Raw genomic sequence first — 21,487 nt, 5'->3', positions numbered from 1 at the left:
TGCTATGGTATAGGTGGGCATTGAAAAGACTCAAGGATCGGGGAATGATTACCTGTAATAAAGCACGTGCTAATATGAGCCGATAAGGGTTAGATTTATCAGGTTTTGAACACAATCTTACTAGAGAGGAGAGCCCCTTCCCTCGCCTATTTTGTACCTATCAACTGAAAAATGGGTCGGATAATAAACTTTGTAAAAATGGATAAAATATGAACAAGATTCATATTATCCTCTTAAAAATGGATAACCAATAGATTTAACTTATTAAGGATTCCTCAAGTTTGGGAGACTAGAAATTCTCCCAAAATTGATCTTCTTCCAGAAGTCATGGATAATATGGATATCCATATTGTCTGCCAGTTAAGGCATTTTCTATTTATATTAAATATGGGTCGGGTATGATATTTTACCCATTTTTGTATTATCCGTTTTCGACATGTCCATATCCGACCCGCTCGTTTGTCATATATATATATATATATAGACAAAATGAGAGATAAGAGTAGAATATTCTAATAAACCATACTTAAAAATAGTAAACAATGCAAAAAATTGGAACTAGACTTGTAGTCTTAAGCAATGTTTTAAAAGGCGGGAGCGTGATGCGGGGCGTTTTGCCTCTGAAGAGGCGAGGAGTAAGCCTTGAGACATGAGGCGTAAGTCCCACGGATCTTTAAATTTTACTAATTTCAAGAATTTTAAAATAGTATAAAATAAAAAATAATTATAAAAATTACATCAAAATCACAAAATTATAACAAATAATTTATTTAAAATATATATAAATTAAAATTCAACTATGAATAATACGAAAAGTATGACATATTTCATAATATGCAAATTAGTTGTAACGTGGTTACAACTCAAACATAAAAAATAATGTATTCGATACGAAATCTTATATGTATCTCTTAAGGAGTAATGAATCTTGAAAGAATTTCGATATTATAATTCGATATTTTTCTTAAAATACTCCTTTTATTTAATATGCTTTCTATTTGAAAGAGAATTTGTATAAAAATATCACAATTTAAATATGATTCTCTAGCATCATTTATTTTTAAGTTTCAACAAGTTAATAAAGTGACACATAATTCACCACACAATACCATGATAACTAATTCTTTGTAAATAGTTACTAGCTAATACTGAGCTATTAAATTAATAAGTATTGTATCTCGTAAACATGGAAAAAAAAATATTTAGAAAAATAATTATAAAAAATTATGGACTATTATATAGTAAAGACATAACAAAAGTTAATAAATAAATGCTTTTTAAATGAAAGATTTATTTATAATTAACTATCATAGCAGTTTTAGTAGATAACGTGAAATAATTTTTATTTTAATTATGACATAAAATACTCTCAACTTAATGATTTATGATTAAGAAAAAGGTAATTTTGAATAGTCAAACAATTTATTAAGAAAATTTGAGGATTTACAAGGTTAGTTACATACAATTTCATAAAGTTCTATTAGGCGAGCCTAGTACACTGGGTGTTGGGCGTGTCCGGGGCGTAAGCCTCGATGGCCGAGGCTCAAGTCTCACGAAACAAAGCCCCACACATAAGCTCAGGGGCGTTTTATGAGTGCTTTGCCCCGGAGCGAGTCCCAATTCTGCCTTTTAAAACAGAGGTCTTAAGTAGTTGCAACTTCACTAGTGCTACAGTGGAGTGGAATCCAGAATTCACAGAACTTTCCTCTAAAGGAGATACAATAGCTAAGAAAAAGGACTTAAAAATATGTTACAGTATCATAAGAATAATTGGGTGAAGGATTTTTCCTTTCCAAGAATGACCTATTTTTATGCCTATTTTTGTTGCAAATCCACTATAAACTGACTAAAACAAGGAATAAACAGGGGACAAAAATAGGAAGAAAGCTAATCTATTTGAAAGGTCTGGCCTTTAGTCGAGCTCTTCGTTTAATGCACAATGATCCGACAGAATCCAATGAAGAAAGCAGCAGTAGAATGATCGCTAAAAAGGGCTAACACTTCGAGCCAACTTCAACATGAACTCGGGTACAAGGCGTTTTCTTGGAGTCGAATTTGCTCTGATGGTTTCCGAGTTATCACCATGAATCATCGTAATTAGATCATTTAACATGTCGTCTATTCCACCTCTCATTGGATCCTAAACGTTAGCACAGCCAATAATCAGAAAAAATCAAACACGAACAAGGAAATGATTAACGTGTGCATGAGTTTTTTTTATTTAGAGAAGAAACAAATGAGGCATCAATTACCTGAAGAAACAAATCTGTATGTGTTTTTCCTTCATATAGGATACATTCAGCGTTGACACCGAGAGCTTTAAGAGTATCAGCAAAACTCTTGCTGGGTTAAGAGAAATACGTTAGCAAACTGCACAGTAGATATTCGGATCTACAAAGCGTACAGATACAACAATTAAGTAACCAGTCTCGCTCTGCTCAGTTGTTATTCGTATCTACCTATAAAGCTTATATCCTAGTGATATAAGTTGGCTGCATGCATTCACTAGAAATGCCTCTCAAATGGAAAATTTACGGATTAAGGTGAGAGGAATCAAGATCATATATCCATATACTATGTTATCTTGGTTCCGCCTGTGCCTTGCAGTGTTGCAATAGTAGGTTTCTCAAGGAACTATCTGACATATGATGGGTAGAGGACGACAGACAAACAGGAAAAGCTCATGAGAATTGGAGAGATAGGGGTTTGAGGACAACGATGTGTCCATAGCGAAAGTTAGAATGATATTAAGGCTCTGGTATCGAATGCCGGTTAAAAAATATGATATATTTTTCTGTAGGTAAATCGTGCAAAAATCTTCACCAGTCAAATTAGTCAAACGAAATTGAAACTCTTTACATTGAATGTTTGGCTCACTTGGTGGGTGGGTTTGGGGGGGGGGTGTAAATGGGAATGAAGATTCTTTTCTTCCCTCAGCACTAGTATTTAATACTTAGAAATCGAAAGAATTGTCCTTTTCCATCCAATGAAGAAGATCAGAAAGATTCCGGAGGGATTTCAGAACCCGCGCAGATTTACTCTCTGGTTGCAAAGGATTTTTCCCTTCTGACCTTTCCAAGCCAAAGTTTTTCCTTAGTTTGGTTTCTTTTTCTTATTTTTTCTTTTTGGAGAGTGTGGAGGGAGTCAGAGCTGAATATCTAGTTTAGATAAATTCAATTCAACTGACTACATCGTGCATAAAAAATTATCCGTTCTTTCCAAAATTGCCACTCATAATGAACTTGAAACTAAAGCATAAAAGTTACAATTAAAAAGGGGAAAATATGTCTGAATAATATGTGGTGCAGTTAAAGCAACAATAACAAAACTGGATAAAGAGGAGGTACAAACCTGGAATTACACGGAATGGAATAATCTGCAGTACCATGGAAAAGGACAATAGGAGGAAGGAGAGAAACAGCATTTTGAACGTTTGGGTCCTGTGCCATCACTTCAGGTGAGTATCGTCGCAGACCTTGTTCCCCCTCCATTATGCTGTGCAGGTGTTAAAAGAAAGATCAGCAATAAGTACTGGAAAAATTTATAGGCAGTAAGCATCCGTAAAAGCATTAATATAGTACCAGAAGTCAGAAATATATATACCTTAGAAAAATTGAACGGTACAAACCTCGGCTATGAAAGTGATCAACGAGGTTAAGGAAATTATACCTATTCAGGTGTTAAAAAAAGGAGTATTAGTTCCATCAATGGTACTACTCATTTCAAGAAAAAAATATAGTACATTATTAAACATTTTGCCAGTGACCTCATTAAGCAATTTACAGTTTTCACTTCTATTGCAACAGTTGCTAAGTACTTTCAGCATCTAAATAAGCAAAATAAATTCACGCCTGTTGTCTACTGAGCTCTAATTTTTTCTGTCTTATTAAGTTTGTATATCGTTCAAATATAAAAAAGAAAGCTGGATTCAGCTCAATTTAGATTTTATTTCATCTGGCGATTTAAGATTTGCAAAAGAGCTAAAGGAAGAAGTGTCAAAGGCTGCAAGCCTTGTAATCATGGGAACTTGAACAAGAACTTACCCGCCCGATAGACCAAAATACGCCTTAATTTGGGAGACACTCCAAGAATCTCTCTGGTCCTCACTGGCCTCCTTGATTGCCTGCTCCAAAAGGGCACAAGAAGCGATATGCGCACCAGCTGATTGTCCCATTAAGTAAATTCTACAAGCAGAATAAACCACAATATTTCATTCTTAATCAAAGGGAATTATTGATGAAAAACTGTAAGGAGAAAGACATCTTATATACCTGTTAGGATCACCTCCATATTCGGCAATTTTGTTGCAAACAAAGGAAATACCTTGAGAAGCATCCTTAACCATGTCACTAATTGTTCCCTGAGGAAAATTTCTGCAACCAATTATTGTAATGCATTTAGATACCAAAATTGGCTAGTGGTTGCATTCAACCGAAGCATGCACTTAACGACCCAACGTATAGTATACGCAAGGTGTGAGAACAATGGATCCTTTGATTTTTATTGCAATTTGGTAAATTAATATTTCCCTATGATATCGGCTGGCTCCTTTTGAATGAGTTGGAAATTATATTGCAAGAAAGATTCTTTTTTAATGGATGCGAGAAGGTTCTTTTTAATTTTTGTTTCAGATAATGTGTGTATCATGTAGAAATAAAAATTCGTAATTAACAAATGAAAAACTGTGTAACTCATAAATGTGCAAGAAATAGAGAGCATGAATTCCTTAATTCATACATCCAAATGATCCATCGCGCAAAAGCACATTAAGTCCGAAAACACCCAGTTCCAAGAAGCACTGTATTGCTCAGGTGAAATAGAGATCACCTGTAATCAATGCATGCCACAATAATGTCTCTTTCTGACAACTGTTGTCCTAGAAGAGAACCCCAAGCTTTGTATCTGTAAAGCAAAGAAGAAAGAATAACTAAGAGTAAAATTTCATCAAACCATCACTGACTCACTTAAACAAGAAAATCATGAGAAACTATTTTAACTATGCGTAGATTACAGTGTAAGGGGGTTGTTTGGTATGAATAGTGGTGGCAAAATGGTTAAAAGAAAACAGTTAACCGCCTATATTATCCACTAAAAAATGGGTTGGATAATGAACTTTTTAAAAATGGGTCAAAAATATGGATAAGAACCATATTATCCATTTAGAAAATGGATAACCAATGGATAACCAATGAGTTTAACTTTTACATTTGTAAATCCTCAAATTGGGGGTTCCTCAAGTTTGGGAGACTATGAATTCTCCCAAAAGTGATCATATTCAAGAAGTCATGGATAATATGGTTATCCTCAAGTTTGTAAATCCTCAAGTTTGTAAATCCTCAAGTTTACAAATCCTCTGCTTTCGATGCTTATAACACCAACGGTTTAAAGAAAATGCAACAGTTTCCACACTTAGTGAACAGATAGAAGCCGCTACCTGATATTATCAAATGCAAACAGATTAGATTTTGCACAACAGAATATTCCTCAGTTATTAGAATACATGGACGTAATTAAAGGATATGATTTAATTACGCACCCAATGATCCATGCTCCACCTGTTACAAATGCAACAACTGGCTTTGGTCCGTTCATGTTTTTTGGAAGGTATAGATCAAGTCTGCACCATGAGAATTTTAACCATGTATAAACATGAAGAGACACAAGTATGCTCAAGCTTTCTATGAAAATAAGGACTAAATTCCATACCATATTACCTATTTCTCGGTTGATCACCATAAACAATGCCTCTACGCACTTGAGTGGAATGGAAATAGTAATAGCCAACTGCATCAGACAAGCGTGATTATTTAAGGACTTTATATTCTAAACTCTAAGGAGGGGCTAAAGCAGAAAGGAAGAAAAAGAAAACTAGGAAAATGGGAAGGACGATATCCAGAAGATAACATGTTACATATGATCAGATGAAGTCATCAAGGTATTTAAATCGGGTGTTAAGATGACATATCCTAGACATTCCAAACCTTGAATAAAACCAGGTATAAGTAGCATAGCATAACAGCCAAGGGCAAGAAACCTGACGATCCATCTGTAGCCTACCCTGAATAAAAATAGATGACCAGAAAGCATTTAGAAAGTGCCTTTCATATACACTTAGTAATGACATTAAGATTTGAGGGGTGAATATATCTCTAAGGATTTTAATTTCAAAAGAAAAATATAGATATTTCTACCAGATTTTGATTTCTGCTTTTGTTCAAAGTTCATCTTATTCTCATTCATGGATAGCTAGTATGGACTACGTTCAACACCCAACAGCTAGTCATTCACTACCGAAGAGTACAATGTCATAAAAAATTCCCAATTGCAACCAAAAAAAAATGAAACTTTCACTTCAGGAGAAAAAAATATATATGTAGGCAGTGCAAGCAATCATTATAATACAATAGTAAGCCACTTGGGCTACCATAACCGTGGTATGATGCCATTGATGTGCACAGAGCCCATACTTGTTTGCCCTAACAATGGATGAGCTTACCAACACAATACAAGATAGGGTCACGTGGGGTATGCTATTTGCAGACGATTCTTTTATTAATTGACGAAATTAGCTAGGTGAGGGTTTTAGGATAGGTAGAAGTAAGACTGACTATATGGCTGCCAAATTTACCCACATAAGAAGAGTAAAGTTGAGTTGAGGTGAGATCAGACGGCTTTGTGATGCCTAACTGCAAACAATTCAGATATTTAGACTTGATATTCCAAGAAAATGATGTGAGATATTAAGACATAAGACATAGAATCATAATAGGATAGTTCAAATGGAAATGTGCTAACGGAGCGTTATGCAATAGAAGGCCACCTAACAAAGTGTAAGACAATTTATAGAGTAGTGTCAAATAGAACTTTGTTCATGGACATGCAGGCCAAGGTGTTTACATCGTATTTTAAGTAGAGGACCATAATGCTACATTCTTGGGGTTGATTTCCCAATCAAAATTCAGTTCCATCTCACACAAGTTGACATAACCAATTTGAAGGGTTCCAGTGTAGTCATCTAAAAATTGGAGAAGAAAGGGACAGAAGTTTTAGAAACATCTTGGACCTCCGAGCAGTAATATGAGACTTGGCTAGGAGGCAGAGAAAGGGTTGTTGCAATTTGCAATGACACTAACGGTATTGACAAGCTCAAAAGTTTACAATATTCTATGAGTTAACAAGAATGACATTGATTGGCTAGCTAAAAAGGTTAATATTAAAAGAGCGCTACGCATTCTAAAAGCTACTCATGAAAGGGTAGGGTGAAATGAAACATTTGGGTGATAAACAATCAAGTGGTTTCTTCATAACAAGTGCTAAAGCTGAGTTTAAGTAGTCTAGTTAAATAGCGGTACGGAAGAGCAACAATAAAGAATATCCTAAATGTTGCTGTGTAGGGTAAAAATTGATGGGGTGGAGCCTTCGCATAGCTGAATCAATCTAGCAGATAAGGGCACAAAGAGAAAGCATAGTTTTAATTTTACCATCTAAGATGGAGCCAGATTTCTAGCGGGATGACTTGGACGTACTGATCTAAAAGATGCTAATCTGATATGCATAACTCTTTTATATTGACGGAGGACAGAAGAAAATCAGTAAATGCATTTTCTCCTCTCCCAAAGTTTGGTTGGCAGGGAAAGAATTCATTTCTAGGAAGCTTGCAGGCAAAGCTTATTCCTTCCACTTCACTTCCAACTAGTCATTTTTACCAAGCGGCTTCTTGAATAGGCCAGCTGAATGGCCAAACCACCAAATATGCGTGGCTAGAAACTTATCTTCAATCATAAGAAGTGCAGGTGAACAACATAATCTTACTGCCATTTATGTGTCTGCTCCAGTCCTCAAGTTAACCACTCTCTTCGTTCTGTATCCAATGTAACTTCAGGGATAAGCAGTTGTCTTCTCATTTCACTTCTCATTCATATTATGCTACTTCCCATAACACATTAAACTACATGAAAGGTGAAGTAAGGTGGTGCACATATCTATTCGTCAGAAAACATAATCCCAACTAATGTTGTCTCCATATCTAACATCTGATGTACAACTGATCGTAAACACTATAAGAAAACATACTCCTAACTAATGTTGTCTCCATAGCTAGTAAAACCATGGTTACATGTAATGCTAGACCACTCCAATAAGCATTCGTCCCCCGGGCTCAGTTTGGGCTTTCCAGTCTCATTCCCTTTAATTGCATGAGATAACAAAAACAAGATATCCAGCAGGAAGGCAATGACGGTGAGGGAACGGCAAGTAGTCAGAAGATAGTTCGATCGAATATTTATTTCTATACTTATCTATCAGAAAGACATATTTTTAGCTGGTATGATCTTTCAGAAACATGTGCAACACTACATTTTCGCAATTACTATTACCCTATTGTCTTACAGACTAAATAATGTTTCCTATTCTATAAAGTAAGGATTATAGTTCAGTTGGCTATCTTACTTTAAATATCTTCTTACAAGTAAATTTCTTCAAATGTAGAAAAAGGAAGATTTTTTTACTTGGCTCATGGAGCATACTCAAAATGTGGTTGAAAAGAGCTTGCGTAAGTTAAAGTTGGCTAGGTAGCAACTAGCAATATCCAGTTCCATTCCATGGACCGACAGATTAGGTAACATTTGGCCAAAACTATACCCCTTAATAGGTTCACATAAAAGTCATAAAACACCAATCCTAATCCAAATTCTTTCTGCTTCTTTCAACCAAGAACTGAGAGACTAATTGTGTTAACAGAAAGATACAAACATACATAGTAATGCCATTCACATCATCACCACAATCTAAGACATCAAAACAAGGGGAAAAGGATCAAATTTCAGAAGTTTCAAGTCTTTCCAAGAAGACAAACCAAAATAATAAACAAATTCAAACATGTAAACAACAAAACTATTATTCCCTCTATCCCAATTCATGTTATGCACTTCCCTTTTGAATCTTGTCCAAAAAAATGACACCTTTCTATATTTAGAAATAATTTAACTTCAAATATTTATTTTTACCCTTAATGACATAATTTGTAGCTACACAAACATCTATAACTTGTTTTAGACCATAAGTTTTAAAAGTTTTTCGTTCTTTCTTAAACTCGGTGATCAATGAACGTGCATCACATAAAATGGGACGGAGGGAGTATTCTCCAAAAAAAAGGCAGCCCGGTGCACTAAGCTCTCGCTATGGCGGGTTCGGGAAGGGCCGGACCATAAGGGTTTATTGTACGTAAGTCTTACGTCATTTCTATAAGAGGCTGTTTGAACGGCTTGAACCCGTGACCTCCTCATTACATGACATCAACTTTACCAGTTATGCCAAGGCTCCCTTCAGAGTTTTTACCAAAATACTTTTGAAAAAAAAAGGTTTTACCCGAGATATCGCAAGAGGGTAAAGCTAAGCTTAGTAACAACAAAAGTATCAGAAGCAGCCCTTTCCATATCTTGGCTACAACTTTCAACAGCTACTGAACAAAGGGAGTTTTCACTTGCAATACGTCTCCTCCTTTGCTGCTGCTTAAGCAAATTTGAAGAAGAAGAAGAAGATGAAGTGTAACTAAAGGTTCTAGACAAAAGGGGTTTTTTCTCAATCTTAGAATCATCATTTTCTTGTACAAGAATTAACATTGTGTCAGCAGTAGCTGAAGATGATGTTGGGATCATATTTGATGAATTGGGGTTAGAAATAGGAAGAAGGTTTTGTGATTGCATTGAGAAAAAACAAGAAAAAAATATTAAAAGATTTGATTTTGATTATAAAATTGTGAGAAAACAAGAACAAACAAAGTTATCTTGGAAGGAAAAAGATTTGATTTTTAGAGAATAGAAAATGAGAAAAAAATGTTATCTTGGAGAAAAATGAGTTGGATTTTTGTTGAGTTGCTCTGTAAAAATGTGATGAGAAGAGAGAAAAGGAAGATGGATCAAGATTCCCTTATCTTCATGAATTATTGATTCAATAAGATTTGAGAAAACTGTGTGTTTTGTTTTGACAGTTTGGAATTTCAGAGGATGGAGAAGAAGAGGAGGAAACAATGGTGGGGCCAAGCTGAAAGGTGGGCCATGACTAGATTGGTTCCACATGTTGTGTTTACATATGTAGTTGGTTTTTTCTTTTCTTTTTTATAATAATAAATAGTGGCTATTGTACAAAGTAGGGGTGTTCATGGTTCGGTTTGGATCGGTTTTTCTCTAAAAAGTCCAAGTAAGTCGGTTTTTCAAATATTAGAACCAAACCAAACCAAACCAATTAAGTCAGTTTTTTTTCGATTTGATTTATGTTAGTTTTTCGATTTTTTCGGTTATTTATCGGTTTTTTCTTAAATATAAGACATACACTACCAAACACACATTTCGGCGACCACATTTTCAACCTAACATTATCAAATCAATTGCCCTTTGAGAAATCTATTATTTACCAAGATATATTGATGATAATTGAATCAAATAGTGATGAATAATTTAAGGATTCAATTAAAAAATATATTATTTTTAACATGAAATAGATTCTTATACTTAACAAAAGAAAACTACCAATTAAACTAGAATGTAAAGGTAAAGAATTGTACTAAAAGTGCAAACGATTAATATTTATTATAAAATTGTTAAAACTTTGTATAAAAGTATATATAGGTGTAATAATAAATTTAAAATAGCTACTCCTATATTCGATTTGGTTCGGATTTTTTTAGTTAAAACTAAAACCAAACCAAATTTGATTGGTTTTTAAATTTCAAAACCAAAACCAAACCAAACCAAACCAAAAAGTATCGGTTTTTTTGATTGGTTTGGTTTGGTTTTCGGTTTGGTTCGGGTTTTCGGATTTTTATGAACACCCCTAGTACAAAGTAGAATTTTCATAAATCAACTTCCGCTTGCTAAGAGCCCGTTTGGACATTTAAAATTTTTTACTTTTTTCGAAAAAATTTTATTTTTTTCGAAATCAATGTTTGGTCATAAAATTTCAAATTTTCACTTGAAGATGAATTTTGGAATTTTTCGAAAATTTAAAAAACTGCAAAAATCTATTATTCAAAATTTTCACTCAGATCACTCACAAAACTTCAAAAACAACCCAAAATTATATTCATGTCCAAACACAACTCTAGTTTTCAAATACCATTTTTACTTGAAATTTCTTTTCACTTTTTTCCGGTGTCCAAACGCCCACTAAGTGGACATTCTAACCAACTAAGCTACGAGAGCTTGTTGCTCTATTGTTACATTTCAAAATAATTGATCTATTGTTTTATGAATTTGCTATAAGATTCAAAAATAACTACGAATGATAATTTTTTGAAAGTATAACTATCAATGATTAAAATAATATATATATTTGTCGTGTCGCATGATTTTTCCTTTTATGAATACAGAATAATTTTGCCTCTAAAAGATGGACAAATAAGAAGAATCACCTTATATAGATTAGATTTTGTCTTTATACACCAAAACCTTGGTGTAGTTCTGTCTTTATATGCCAAAACAGTGTATATATTTGATGTGTAATATGGTTCGGGATAATTTTGTCTATGAAAAATTGGACAAATAAGAAAAATCACCTTATTTAGATTAGAATTTTGTCTTTATACGCCAAAACCTTTGTGTATTGGACAGGGGCTTAAATTATAGGGTTCAATTTTTAAGGTTTTTTAGCATTGAACCTATTATATCTTTAAAACTACGGGTTCAATCTACTATTTATTGCGATTTTAATAAATTTTTACACATTAATTTACACTATGAGTCAAAATTTATGGACTCATTTGAACCCGACACCAAATTGCTGCATCCGCCCCTGAATGGGTCCTTTTCATTATTGATGTCTTTTTTTGATAAGGCTTTCATTTTAAGGATTTCCTTCTCCATTTAATGAACTGTAATACTCTATATTTTAATAAGGGTGTATTGGTCATTAGCAAAATAATAATAATAATAATATAAGAAATTATCTATAAAAAAACTAAACAAATAAACAAAAAAAAAGGGGAACTTAAAACAAGGGCCGAAGCCCATTAGAAAAGAATGAAAAAAAGGGGTTAAACAAAGCTTTCAAAAGCTTTCTGAAGCAAAAGCCGCAGAAAGCAAAACGCAAGCAAAAAAAAAAAAGAGAAACGAACGGAGAAAGGAAAAAGGGAAAAGAGAAAAGAAGAAGAAGAAGAAGAAGAAGAAGAAAGCTTTGGGTAAAGGCCTTAAGAAGAATTGAGAATTGAAATTGAATATATTAAAGCTCTCCTTTGACTCAAGAGGTTAATTTCTTCTCCTCATCTGTTGAATTATTTCACTATATTTATGCAATTTCATGTCGTACAAAGGAATTCAATATCAACTTTCTTGTATATAAAAAGAAATATATAATTACTATGGAGATAACAAGGCTATAAGGGTTTGGTTTAAGCAATGATAGGTCTACTTCTAGAGGAATAAATTATATTAAATAGTTTGAAATTGATAGAATTATGGACTAGTTCTATGATTAAATATAAATATCTTTTTATTTACAAGATTTTTGGACTAATTTAAATTACTCATAGCATGGGTAAATATAAATCCACAAATTAAGATTCAAACATGAATCCCGATGATTGAGTTTTCTAAAATAGCTATAGATTAGCCTAAATAAGGAAATTAACATGAGATCGATATTATGTAATTATAGATTGATTGGAGGAATTTGTACGAATTGCTCGAGGTGAAGCATTTGGTATTTCGGCACAAGTACTGTGAGTAGTAATCTTACTGCAATTTGTGTTTTCATAACTTGCATGATTTACACATGATTTTTAATATGAATATGTTACCGATTATTTTGAGTTGCATGTGAGACAAGTCTTTTACTCGGTATGATACCGAAATAGTTATTTGAGAATATTACCGTGTTTTAAATATTTTCGTTGTCACTATATCTGTTTTACCATTACTTGAATTTACTGTTATCGAAAAGAAATTATATGATTTGATAAGAACCTAAATGCCCTATATTGGTTTAAAATATTTTCTATGAGTATATACGGATTACAGAGACAAGTATAAATGGGAGTAGACATTGAAGGATCCCGTAGCTAATGGCGGGTTCGTTAGACCTGGTGCACCTTGTAATTACAGATTACCGTTATAGCCCTCGCTAGTGGGAAGGTAGAACTAGTATACCGTTACCGATTTTCCTCGAGTAGGGACTACCGTTATATTTGACTTCTTGCGAAGAAGTCCACAGTTATACCGATTACATGATCCGTTCATTGAAACCTCCCAATGTGAATATTGATATTGTACAGTGGTTACCGAGCTTATTACTAAATTATTATTTGTATTATACTACAAGAAGAACATGATGAGACTGAAAATTTATTATTGTTTCTGAAAGGACATTTTTATGTTATCTTTTGTTTGAGATACTAGCATGTTTTCTGACTTGTCCCCAATAAAAACGGTTGTGGTTAAGTGTTATTACTCACTGAGCTAGCGACTCATTCTCCGCTAATTTTTTTACAGAGACAACAGTTCACGCAGGCGAGGATTTTGTTAATTAGAGCGCACAAGTTGATATTTCTCGGTGAGCCTCGCACTTGTTCGCGTGGGCAGAGATTTTATTTATTGTTATGGTCTTTTCATTGAACTCTTAGAGTCGCTCCATAGTCATTATTTAGTGTCATGAGTATTCTTTTGTTATTATAGTCTTATGTTGAGTATCGTTCTCATTTATCAAAGTTGGAGATAAATTAGTATTTCCAGTGGTTAGTTGGTGGTTTAGTTATGGTGGAGACCTGTATTGGTTAATTGACAAGTTGTCAATTGTTTGGTATGATATTAGGATGTTTGGTTGTTGATTTGAGATAGGAAAATTTTTGGGATGGTCCAAAAATAGGGGAAACTCTGTCCGATTTTTTGTAAAATTTCCGATGAGGCTTACTTGGGAGCACTTGCTCCTAAGCGCCTCCTAAATTGGGTCGTGACAAAGTTGGTATCAGAGTACTAGGTTATTCTTGTGACTAATGGAGCACACGTCGGTAGTAGAATCCCAATTATGGTTATGCAGCCGGCCATTCCCATAATCGTGATTCTGCGAGGGCGTGATAGGATTTTTCTTGTCTTTCTTTCTTATTCCTCCGTACGTGTGTGGTGATTAGGGTCAGATAACTAAATCTATCATTACTTATCCTATTCGTGTATGGCTCGGACCAATTACCCTATAATAGAATTTGGCTAGAGGTTCAAACTTCAAAGATGTCAAATTTCGCCAATAGACATGCAACCATCTCCGAGCAAAGAAATGCTACATAAGTAGTATACAAGACCAGTGAAAGGTTCATTGTGCCATATGAGGTGCTTTCTGGTAAGATGCGTAATAGAGTCTATTTCGGAAATTTATACTAGTCCACCACTACAGCAATAGAGGAGTGCTATCATAAAATGTACTTACCTCCATAAAAAAGAAAAAAAAAAGATCTCTATGGATATAATAGATAAACATGAGAAGAATGAGCAACATAATAGGGGCTCTAAAGTCCTCATGTACCTAGAAGATTATGGGGAACAAAACAAATTTTTTAATAAAGTTTCTAAAGTTGAAACTACTAAGTTTACTATTTCTGATAGTTCAAAGGATTCTTAAAGGTTTTAGTAGAACACTTACCACGTTATGAGCTATAAGATATTTCATGAAGAGGTATATGGAACATGCAACTTTAAGACTAGAGAACATGGCAAATACATGAAATGCTACTATACTCTTAGAGATGCCAACAAGAGCAACACAACTAAATTGAGAATAATTTCACTAGAGTGTTTATGAATCACTTCCTTTTTGACAGTTTGTGACGTGAACTTGCCTGCTAGATCATTTAAGAAATTGATTTAGACGTTGGGTATACTTACATATAACACCAAACTTTCTCAGCTGGATACACAAGTAACATCTTAAGTTTAGAGGCGTGTTGAAAGGTTCGTCCATTGTTTAAACAAGGTAATAACTACATATATGAAGATTGAAGACTTAAACCTATTTTATAGCAGTTGCACTTACCAGAAATATTGAAAATATGTACATGATAGGCGTGCAAAAACTCACATAAGAAAATCGAGATTAGAATATCTTTTAGTATGGATTTTAATATGAAGCGAAGATTTAAAAATCAAGAATGCTATCAGATATTAAGCGATCCTTTTCGGGTTGCCACAGCTGTGGAAAATTTATAGTAGTTATACATGTGTTTAAAACCTTTAAGATCAAGTTAAGAGAAGGAAACCCTAGCTAACCAAGTTGTACTTGATATGGTTGACTCTAACGTACAGATGGCTATGGATTAATTATCTTCTTACCATGCTACCCTTGATTACAATGGAAAGACTATTAGGTTTGGAGAACTTTAAAAGCTAGTTTTGTCCAGAAAAGGGATTATAGTTTTGTCCAAAAAAAGGGATTATAGGTTTTAGAGATGAGCAAATTATATATTTTGAAGACTTAATGGTTAAATAAGAAAGGTTGTTTGGATCTCATAGATACGGTAAGGGGCACAAGAGAAGAAACACTTAGTTTGAGAAAAAAAGAAGAAGTATCATAATGAGAGATTCTCTAATGTATCCCTATCATTTGACACTGTTGCGGCGTGCAACCCGATCAATTTATATCACTGTTGTGGCGTGCAACCCGATTCAATATAACATTATTGCGGTGTGCAACTCGATCCAATATAAAATTGTTGTGGCGCGCAACCCGATCCAATATAACACATTGTTGCGGCGTGCAACCCGATACATATATAGTATTGTTGCGGCGTGCAACCCGATCCATATATTTATATACCTTTAACAACAACCATATCAAGAGTCCCGACAAGGGATCAACAAATAACTATACTATCTCGGCAAGGGATTCGACAATAAAAGTAAATACGTCCCGACAAGGGGGAAACAATTATAACCAATCTTAACCCAACATCTAACCATCTCAGCTAACACCAACACTCTATCATAAGTAATTTTCATGAAAACAATCTTAATCCTTGCTCAATACCGAGAATCATCAATTAAAGCATCCGTAGTATCATTTAAGAACACAATAAATTACAATTTAAGACTCACGGTCATGTTCGACACCAATGTATAGATACTTTTCACCATGCCTATACGTCGTACTCAACAAAAACAAATAGCAAATAGGACACCACTCTTAATCCCTCAAGCTAAGGTTAGACCGAATACTTACCTTGATGCCACGAACACAACTCAAGTTTCAATTATAGCTTTACCCCTTGATTCTACCGCCAATTTGCTCGTATCTAGTCATAAGTTACTTAACTACATCAATAAACGCTAAATGAATCAATTTGAATACATGAAAATGAATTTCCTAAAATTTTGCCCAAAAAGTCAAAAATCGCCCCCGGGCCCGCATGGTCAAAACCCAAGGTTCAAACTAAAACCCGATTACCCATTCTCCCACGAACCCAAATATATAATTTATTTTGAAATCAGACCTCAAATCGAGGTCCAAATCCCCAATTTTTAAAAAATCTAGGTTCTACCCAAAGTTGCAGTACGTTTGCGCTGTATGAATGTTTCGTCCATTAAGGAGCATGTGTGTTGTCGGTTGAAACTCCTTATCTTGAACATTGCGCAATCATTAATTGACGTTGCCTTGAAGTGCCATTTACAGTTTTCACCAACACATACAAGCCAGTAGCTACAAAAAAATACAATATTTAATACAAATTATAAATGTAGATGTAACAAACGGACTGTTTTAACATAAAGTAACATAAACTACAATTTAACTACAATTTATCTACAATGTTTACATTACACATATCTTGAGTAAAGCACTGCTTTTAATGATCTTTTCTCCACAAATATCTCCATACCTTCTACGACTAGATCTTTTAACTCTGAACTGGAACTTGTGCATCACAAAAAAGTGCTTCATTGCAGCAGCTACAGTTTGCTTGTCCTGATACGCTTGTCCTTCTTCAATAGCAGTTTGCGTAGATTCTATTATTATTTCACTTTGATATTCCTCTATAGCTGGAGAGGATGACATATCAAGTAACTTTAGGGATCCAGATGAACCTTCATCAAAATAAAGATAAACAATGTCATTATAATTTTGTAGAATCTTTGTAGATAATTTGTAGATATAGTGAAAATTATGTAGTCATCCATTTTTAGGATGTCAGACATTATAGTTAAATTCTACTATAACTGTTGCAATTTGTAGAAATTTGTGCAAACAATACTGCTTTGTACATAGATTATAGTTTGACTAGATTTTATTTGACTAGATTTTGTTCTAAACATAGATTGTAGTTTTATTTGAAAACAACATTTTGAAATCAACAATTTCTAATAATAATTGTAGTTTATGTTGTTTTATAAATGTAGTAACTTTGTAGATAATTTTGAAAACAACATTGCTTTATTTTATCATTAAACTGATTTGTAGTTTAATTGTAGGTAAATGTAGTAATTTTGAAGATAATACTGTAAAACCATAATTCTATGCAATTTCGAACTATACAAACCTACACTTGTGTTATCGTTGGTGATTGTCAATTCCATATTGAAATCTCGTACACTTATACATAACGGATATGAACCTAAGTTTTTATTCTCCTTTTTGGTCTCCATATACACACGAACCCCCATATCATTCCTAATCTCCATTGGGGGACAATTGTCGTTCACCATGTATTTGATTTCTACAATTTTTTCTGAAGTATCAATCGATAGTTGTTCTGCAATTGTAGAAATCAGAATACTGTAGCTTGCATTCTCATCTACCACAATGTCATCAACTTCAAAATCTCTAAATCTGCCATAGTTATCCCAATTCCCATTCAATTGTAGCATGATTGCGATTTTGGACATGATTGCGTGCTGTTGCTGATGTATTATTCTAAATTTTTTCGTTTTTTGGATTTCTAGATTGAGAGAAAAAAAGATGAAGAACAGATTTATGATCGCCAATTTATTTTCTGAAAACGACGAAGAACAGAATATTGCAATGTTGAGTTGTTGAATCTCGAAGATTTGAATTCTACAATTTGAATTCAGTTTGTTGAAGCTGTTTGTAGTTTGTTGAAGCTGGTCGTATTTTTTTTTTTAAAAAATTCGAATTGTATTTTAAGAGTAAATTACGCAGATGCGAAATCTCCTTTCCGTTTCAAAACTTGAATTTAATGTAGAATCAATCTATCCCAAGATTCTTTCTTGATTTTTAGCGCGTTTTTAAGGGAAGATTCTGCCCTAATAATTTCTAATAAACGAATGGTACAGAAATTGTAGGAAAAATATGGACTAGGCGGGTAATTTAGATACTATACACATATTTAGTAATAAAGTTTCATATATGGTATAGGAAGGAAAAAATCCCTATACTTTGATGTTTAGTAAAACCTTTTCCCACGAAAGGCTACTGAAGTTTTCTTAGAGGCCCAGACACTGGATTGGGAAATCAATTCAGTGGTCTAAAATCAGGCAACTACTTGGGCTTGATTCATGTCACCCAATCAAAAAGAACAAAAAAGGATCTTTATACAAATAGCCGGCCAGTTTCACTGTTTACTTTTTTAGTCAGTATACATAAATTATACATAGTTATACATGTATTAAACACACATTCGCTGACTATTTTTAGTTTAAGTATATAATGGGTGGGGCTGCTTTTTAGGTTAATTCTTCCACAACAAAAAAAAAAAAAAGAAGGGAAAACTAAATTGTATAGCCACTCCTAAAAATAATAGCAAATGTATATTTTTTTTAATCTTAATGTATAATATTTATATTTTATATATAATCAATATATTTGGTTAGTAGATATAATTATTTTTGGCCGATTGGTCAAATGTGTAACTTGCCCAAGAACCTAAAATGAATATATTTGACTCTAAAAAGATAATTAAGACAACCTTTTGATTTCATTTTAAATGTTTTACATTCAAGTTTTTATATGCTACGAAAGTAAAAAGTTTATGACGGATATACTTCCAATTGTTTCGGATGAATACTCTCACATATTTTTTGGACTTATGTCTTGATAAACTTCATAAATATTGTTTCTCAACTTCAATTTAGATATTTTCCGAATGCCTACTCAGTATTGATTGTATTATTATTATTATTATTATTATTATTATTATTATTATTATTATTATTATTATTATTATTATTATTATTATTATTATTATTATTTTTGTCCGGTAATTCGGTAACCATTGTCCTGAGTAATCCAATCGCGCCTCTACGACACATTAAAGAGCAAAACGCTCCCTATCAACGGCTCGTCCATTCCAAAAGCTCGAACATGAGGCATTTGCTTGATTGTTTGAGTCATAGAGCTTGATTCGTGACAAATAGAAAGAAGAAAATTTGGATTAGATAGCAATTAAGTAGAAGCCTAGCACATTTCTTGACGCAATTTAATTAGGCGCAGCCAAGAATGTGTTGAGCTAACATTAATTATTTTATAAAAATGGCCAATAGAAATTATCAAATGAGCTTTCCCCGTGGCCAAAAATAGGATACTTACGTTTAAGCAACAAATAGAGATTTTCTTTGATTTACTTCAACTAAAATCACTTTTTAGTGCGTCTTTTGGAAATGTCGTACTTATCTTGTTTTGGTAAATCAATTTGAATGAAAATTACACAACTCAGAAGAAATGGCTTCAAAAGACACAGTGGAAAGAGTCGTTAAAGGGGATATATATATATTTTTTTAAGGGGATATATTATAAGCTAGAAGTCTAGAAGTTTTCAAATGAAAATTCACTGCAAATTTTGTTAATTTTTTTTATAGCGGGATTATATGTTACATTTTAAGCAAAATTTACTTCACTAAAACAACATATAAGAAGTCGAGCTTTAGATCCTAATGACAATATTTTAAGCAAAATTTACTTCGCTAAAACAATATATAAGAACGCGAGCTTTAGATCCTAATGATACATTTTATATTTATGCAGACCTATGCCGAAAGCGGATAATGTCACTATGCGTCTAAGTTGTATCATTTTTTTTTGTTAATGAATTGTAACATTGTATATAGAAAATGTAAGTGGGGCGCATTCTCATCTTTGAAAGTATAATAAATTCATTTCATTCACCAATTTTTCTTGTTTTAAACTTGTTCAAGAACATGGGTCTAAGTCAGCAGTAATGCAACAGATTAAATATTGAATCCCCCTCTTCTTCAATATATGTATTACGTGCGTCTGAATAATTTATTTATTTATTTGGTTTTTCACTTAATGTCTAGTATCCGCGCTGGAGCCGACTAGTAATCCAGATTCACGCCACGTAAGCCCATTAAAGGGGACGTTAGAACAATTTGTCATAGGGTAATGCTGAATCTATTGGTTATAAAATGGAGCGTTCCTTTTTGTAAAAAAAGCACGGGCTAGTCAGTTTTCGGACAGGTAACTGAAAAACAACTGGTATTTGTAAAATCATTAGAAAATAGCCACTATTTTGCTGAAACACGGAAAGTTCTAGCATACTATGCTAGATTATGGAGCTCATGCGTACGATCTTCCACCATATTATGTTGGAACTCCAACACAAGGGAAGTTCCAGCATAATATGCTGGATTATAGAGCTACTGCGTAAAAACTTTCAATATATTATATTGGAACTCCAACAAATTCCATCACATTATCCTGGAATCTCATATGTAAAAAAAAATTGAACTCCAATATATTATACTGGAATTGTTTCAGATTTTTAAGGATGTTTTTATTCAGATTTTATTTTTTACACGAAAAGTGATTAAATTTTAATTATTTTTAAAACTATAGCTATTTTTCAATTATTAATTATAAATCTGGTTATTATGTTTTCCCTTCCTTCATTGTCGAGGTAACTATATATGCAAGGACTTCTATTTTCTCTTCAATTGTGAAGAAAGTTTCTATATAGAGTACTATATAATATCAGATTCTGTAAAAGGGGAGGATGGGCAATTTGCTGAATACTGCTGGTACTGTGGCTAACTAAAGGAAATTATAACCAATTATTGTAACAGATAATCTCCTTTGCTATTTTAAATTTGAGATAGACTAATCTTCTTGTCTTATTTAAAAAAAAATTGCAAGTGCCAAATTAGGTTCTATTTTGGAGCTATTATTTTATGGCCACTGTCTGATGTCGAATTGGAGATAGCTGTGTTCATTATTATGGAACATTGAACCTTACTCATGCTAAAAGGATTTATTAAATGCTAATTTGTGTGTCTTTTCTTACATTTTTTTTTTAAAATAAAGTAAAAGAGAGGAAAGTTGTCACAACCCGATTTCTAACCAAGTCGTAACCGACACTTGGTGCCTTATCTTGACCGAGCGAACCATTTTGGCTTCTCTATTCTGTTCTATTTCTGTTATGCAATGCATTGATCACGCCCAACGATGCCTTATAAAAAGGACAAAGCGGTCGCTGCATATACATTCCGGTTAACAAGTCCGAAGTCGAATCCCATAGGGAATTAACCTATCAATCACAGCTATTGAA

The 21,487-nt window shown here is 33.4% G+C and overlaps 1 protein-coding gene and 1 long non-coding RNA gene across 3 annotated transcripts; one reads left to right on the top strand and one right to left on the bottom strand.

The window, feature by feature from the left end:
- Nucleotides 1-1,691: 1,691 nt before the first annotated feature.
- On the bottom strand, nt 1,692-10,026 carry LOC104219985 (probable isoprenylcysteine alpha-carbonyl methylesterase ICMEL1). Of its 2 annotated transcripts, none has more exons than XM_009770753.2 (11): nt 9,367-10,026; nt 5,982-6,058; nt 5,715-5,784; nt 5,537-5,617; nt 4,828-4,902; nt 4,272-4,373; nt 4,044-4,184; nt 3,604-3,669; nt 3,352-3,495; nt 2,253-2,343; nt 1,692-2,140 (listed from the first exon to the last, which is right to left on the bottom strand). In XM_009770753.2, the coding sequence occupies exons 1-11, from the start codon at nt 9,702-9,704 to the stop codon at nt 1,985-1,987; spliced, it is 1,341 nt and encodes a 446-aa protein (XP_009769055.1). In that variant the 5' UTR covers nt 9,705-10,026; the 3' UTR covers nt 1,692-1,984. The 2 variants fall into 2 exon arrangements, with proteins under 2 accessions (XP_009769055.1, XP_009769056.1); XM_009770754.2 differs by having other exon boundaries at nt 9,234-9,492.
- Nucleotides 10,027-12,040: 2,014 nt separating this feature from the next.
- Nucleotides 12,041-18,066, top strand: LOC138880286 (uncharacterized). The gene is made up of 3 exons (XR_011402791.1): nt 12,041-12,238; nt 12,649-12,712; nt 17,910-18,066. It is a non-coding gene; the product is annotated as an uncharacterized lncRNA (long non-coding RNA).
- Nucleotides 18,067-21,487: the final 3,421 nt, after the last annotated feature.

The sequence above is a fragment of the Nicotiana sylvestris genome, chromosome 10 (genome assembly GCF_000393655.2).
Source record: "Nicotiana sylvestris chromosome 10, ASM39365v2, whole genome shotgun sequence".
Classification (NCBI taxonomy): domain Eukaryota; kingdom Viridiplantae; phylum Streptophyta; class Magnoliopsida; order Solanales; family Solanaceae; genus Nicotiana; species Nicotiana sylvestris.
Note: the sequence above shows the minus strand (reverse complement) of the source record. Positions and strands in the feature narration are given on the sequence as shown.

Excerpts from the sequence above, each read along its gene's own strand:
- LOC104219985 (XM_009770753.2), bottom strand. The coding sequence starts at position 9,704 with ATGCAATCACAAAACCTTCTTCCTATTTCTAACCCCAATTCATCAAAT. Across the intron at positions 3,670-4,043 it reads TATTTTGGTCTATCGGGCGG|GTATAATTTCCTTAACCTCG; the intron begins GTAAGTTCTTGT and ends ACACCTGAATAG. Across the intron at positions 3,496-3,603 it reads TACCGTTCAATTTTTCTAAG|CATAATGGAGGGGGAACAAG; the intron begins GTATATATATTT and ends ACACCTGCACAG.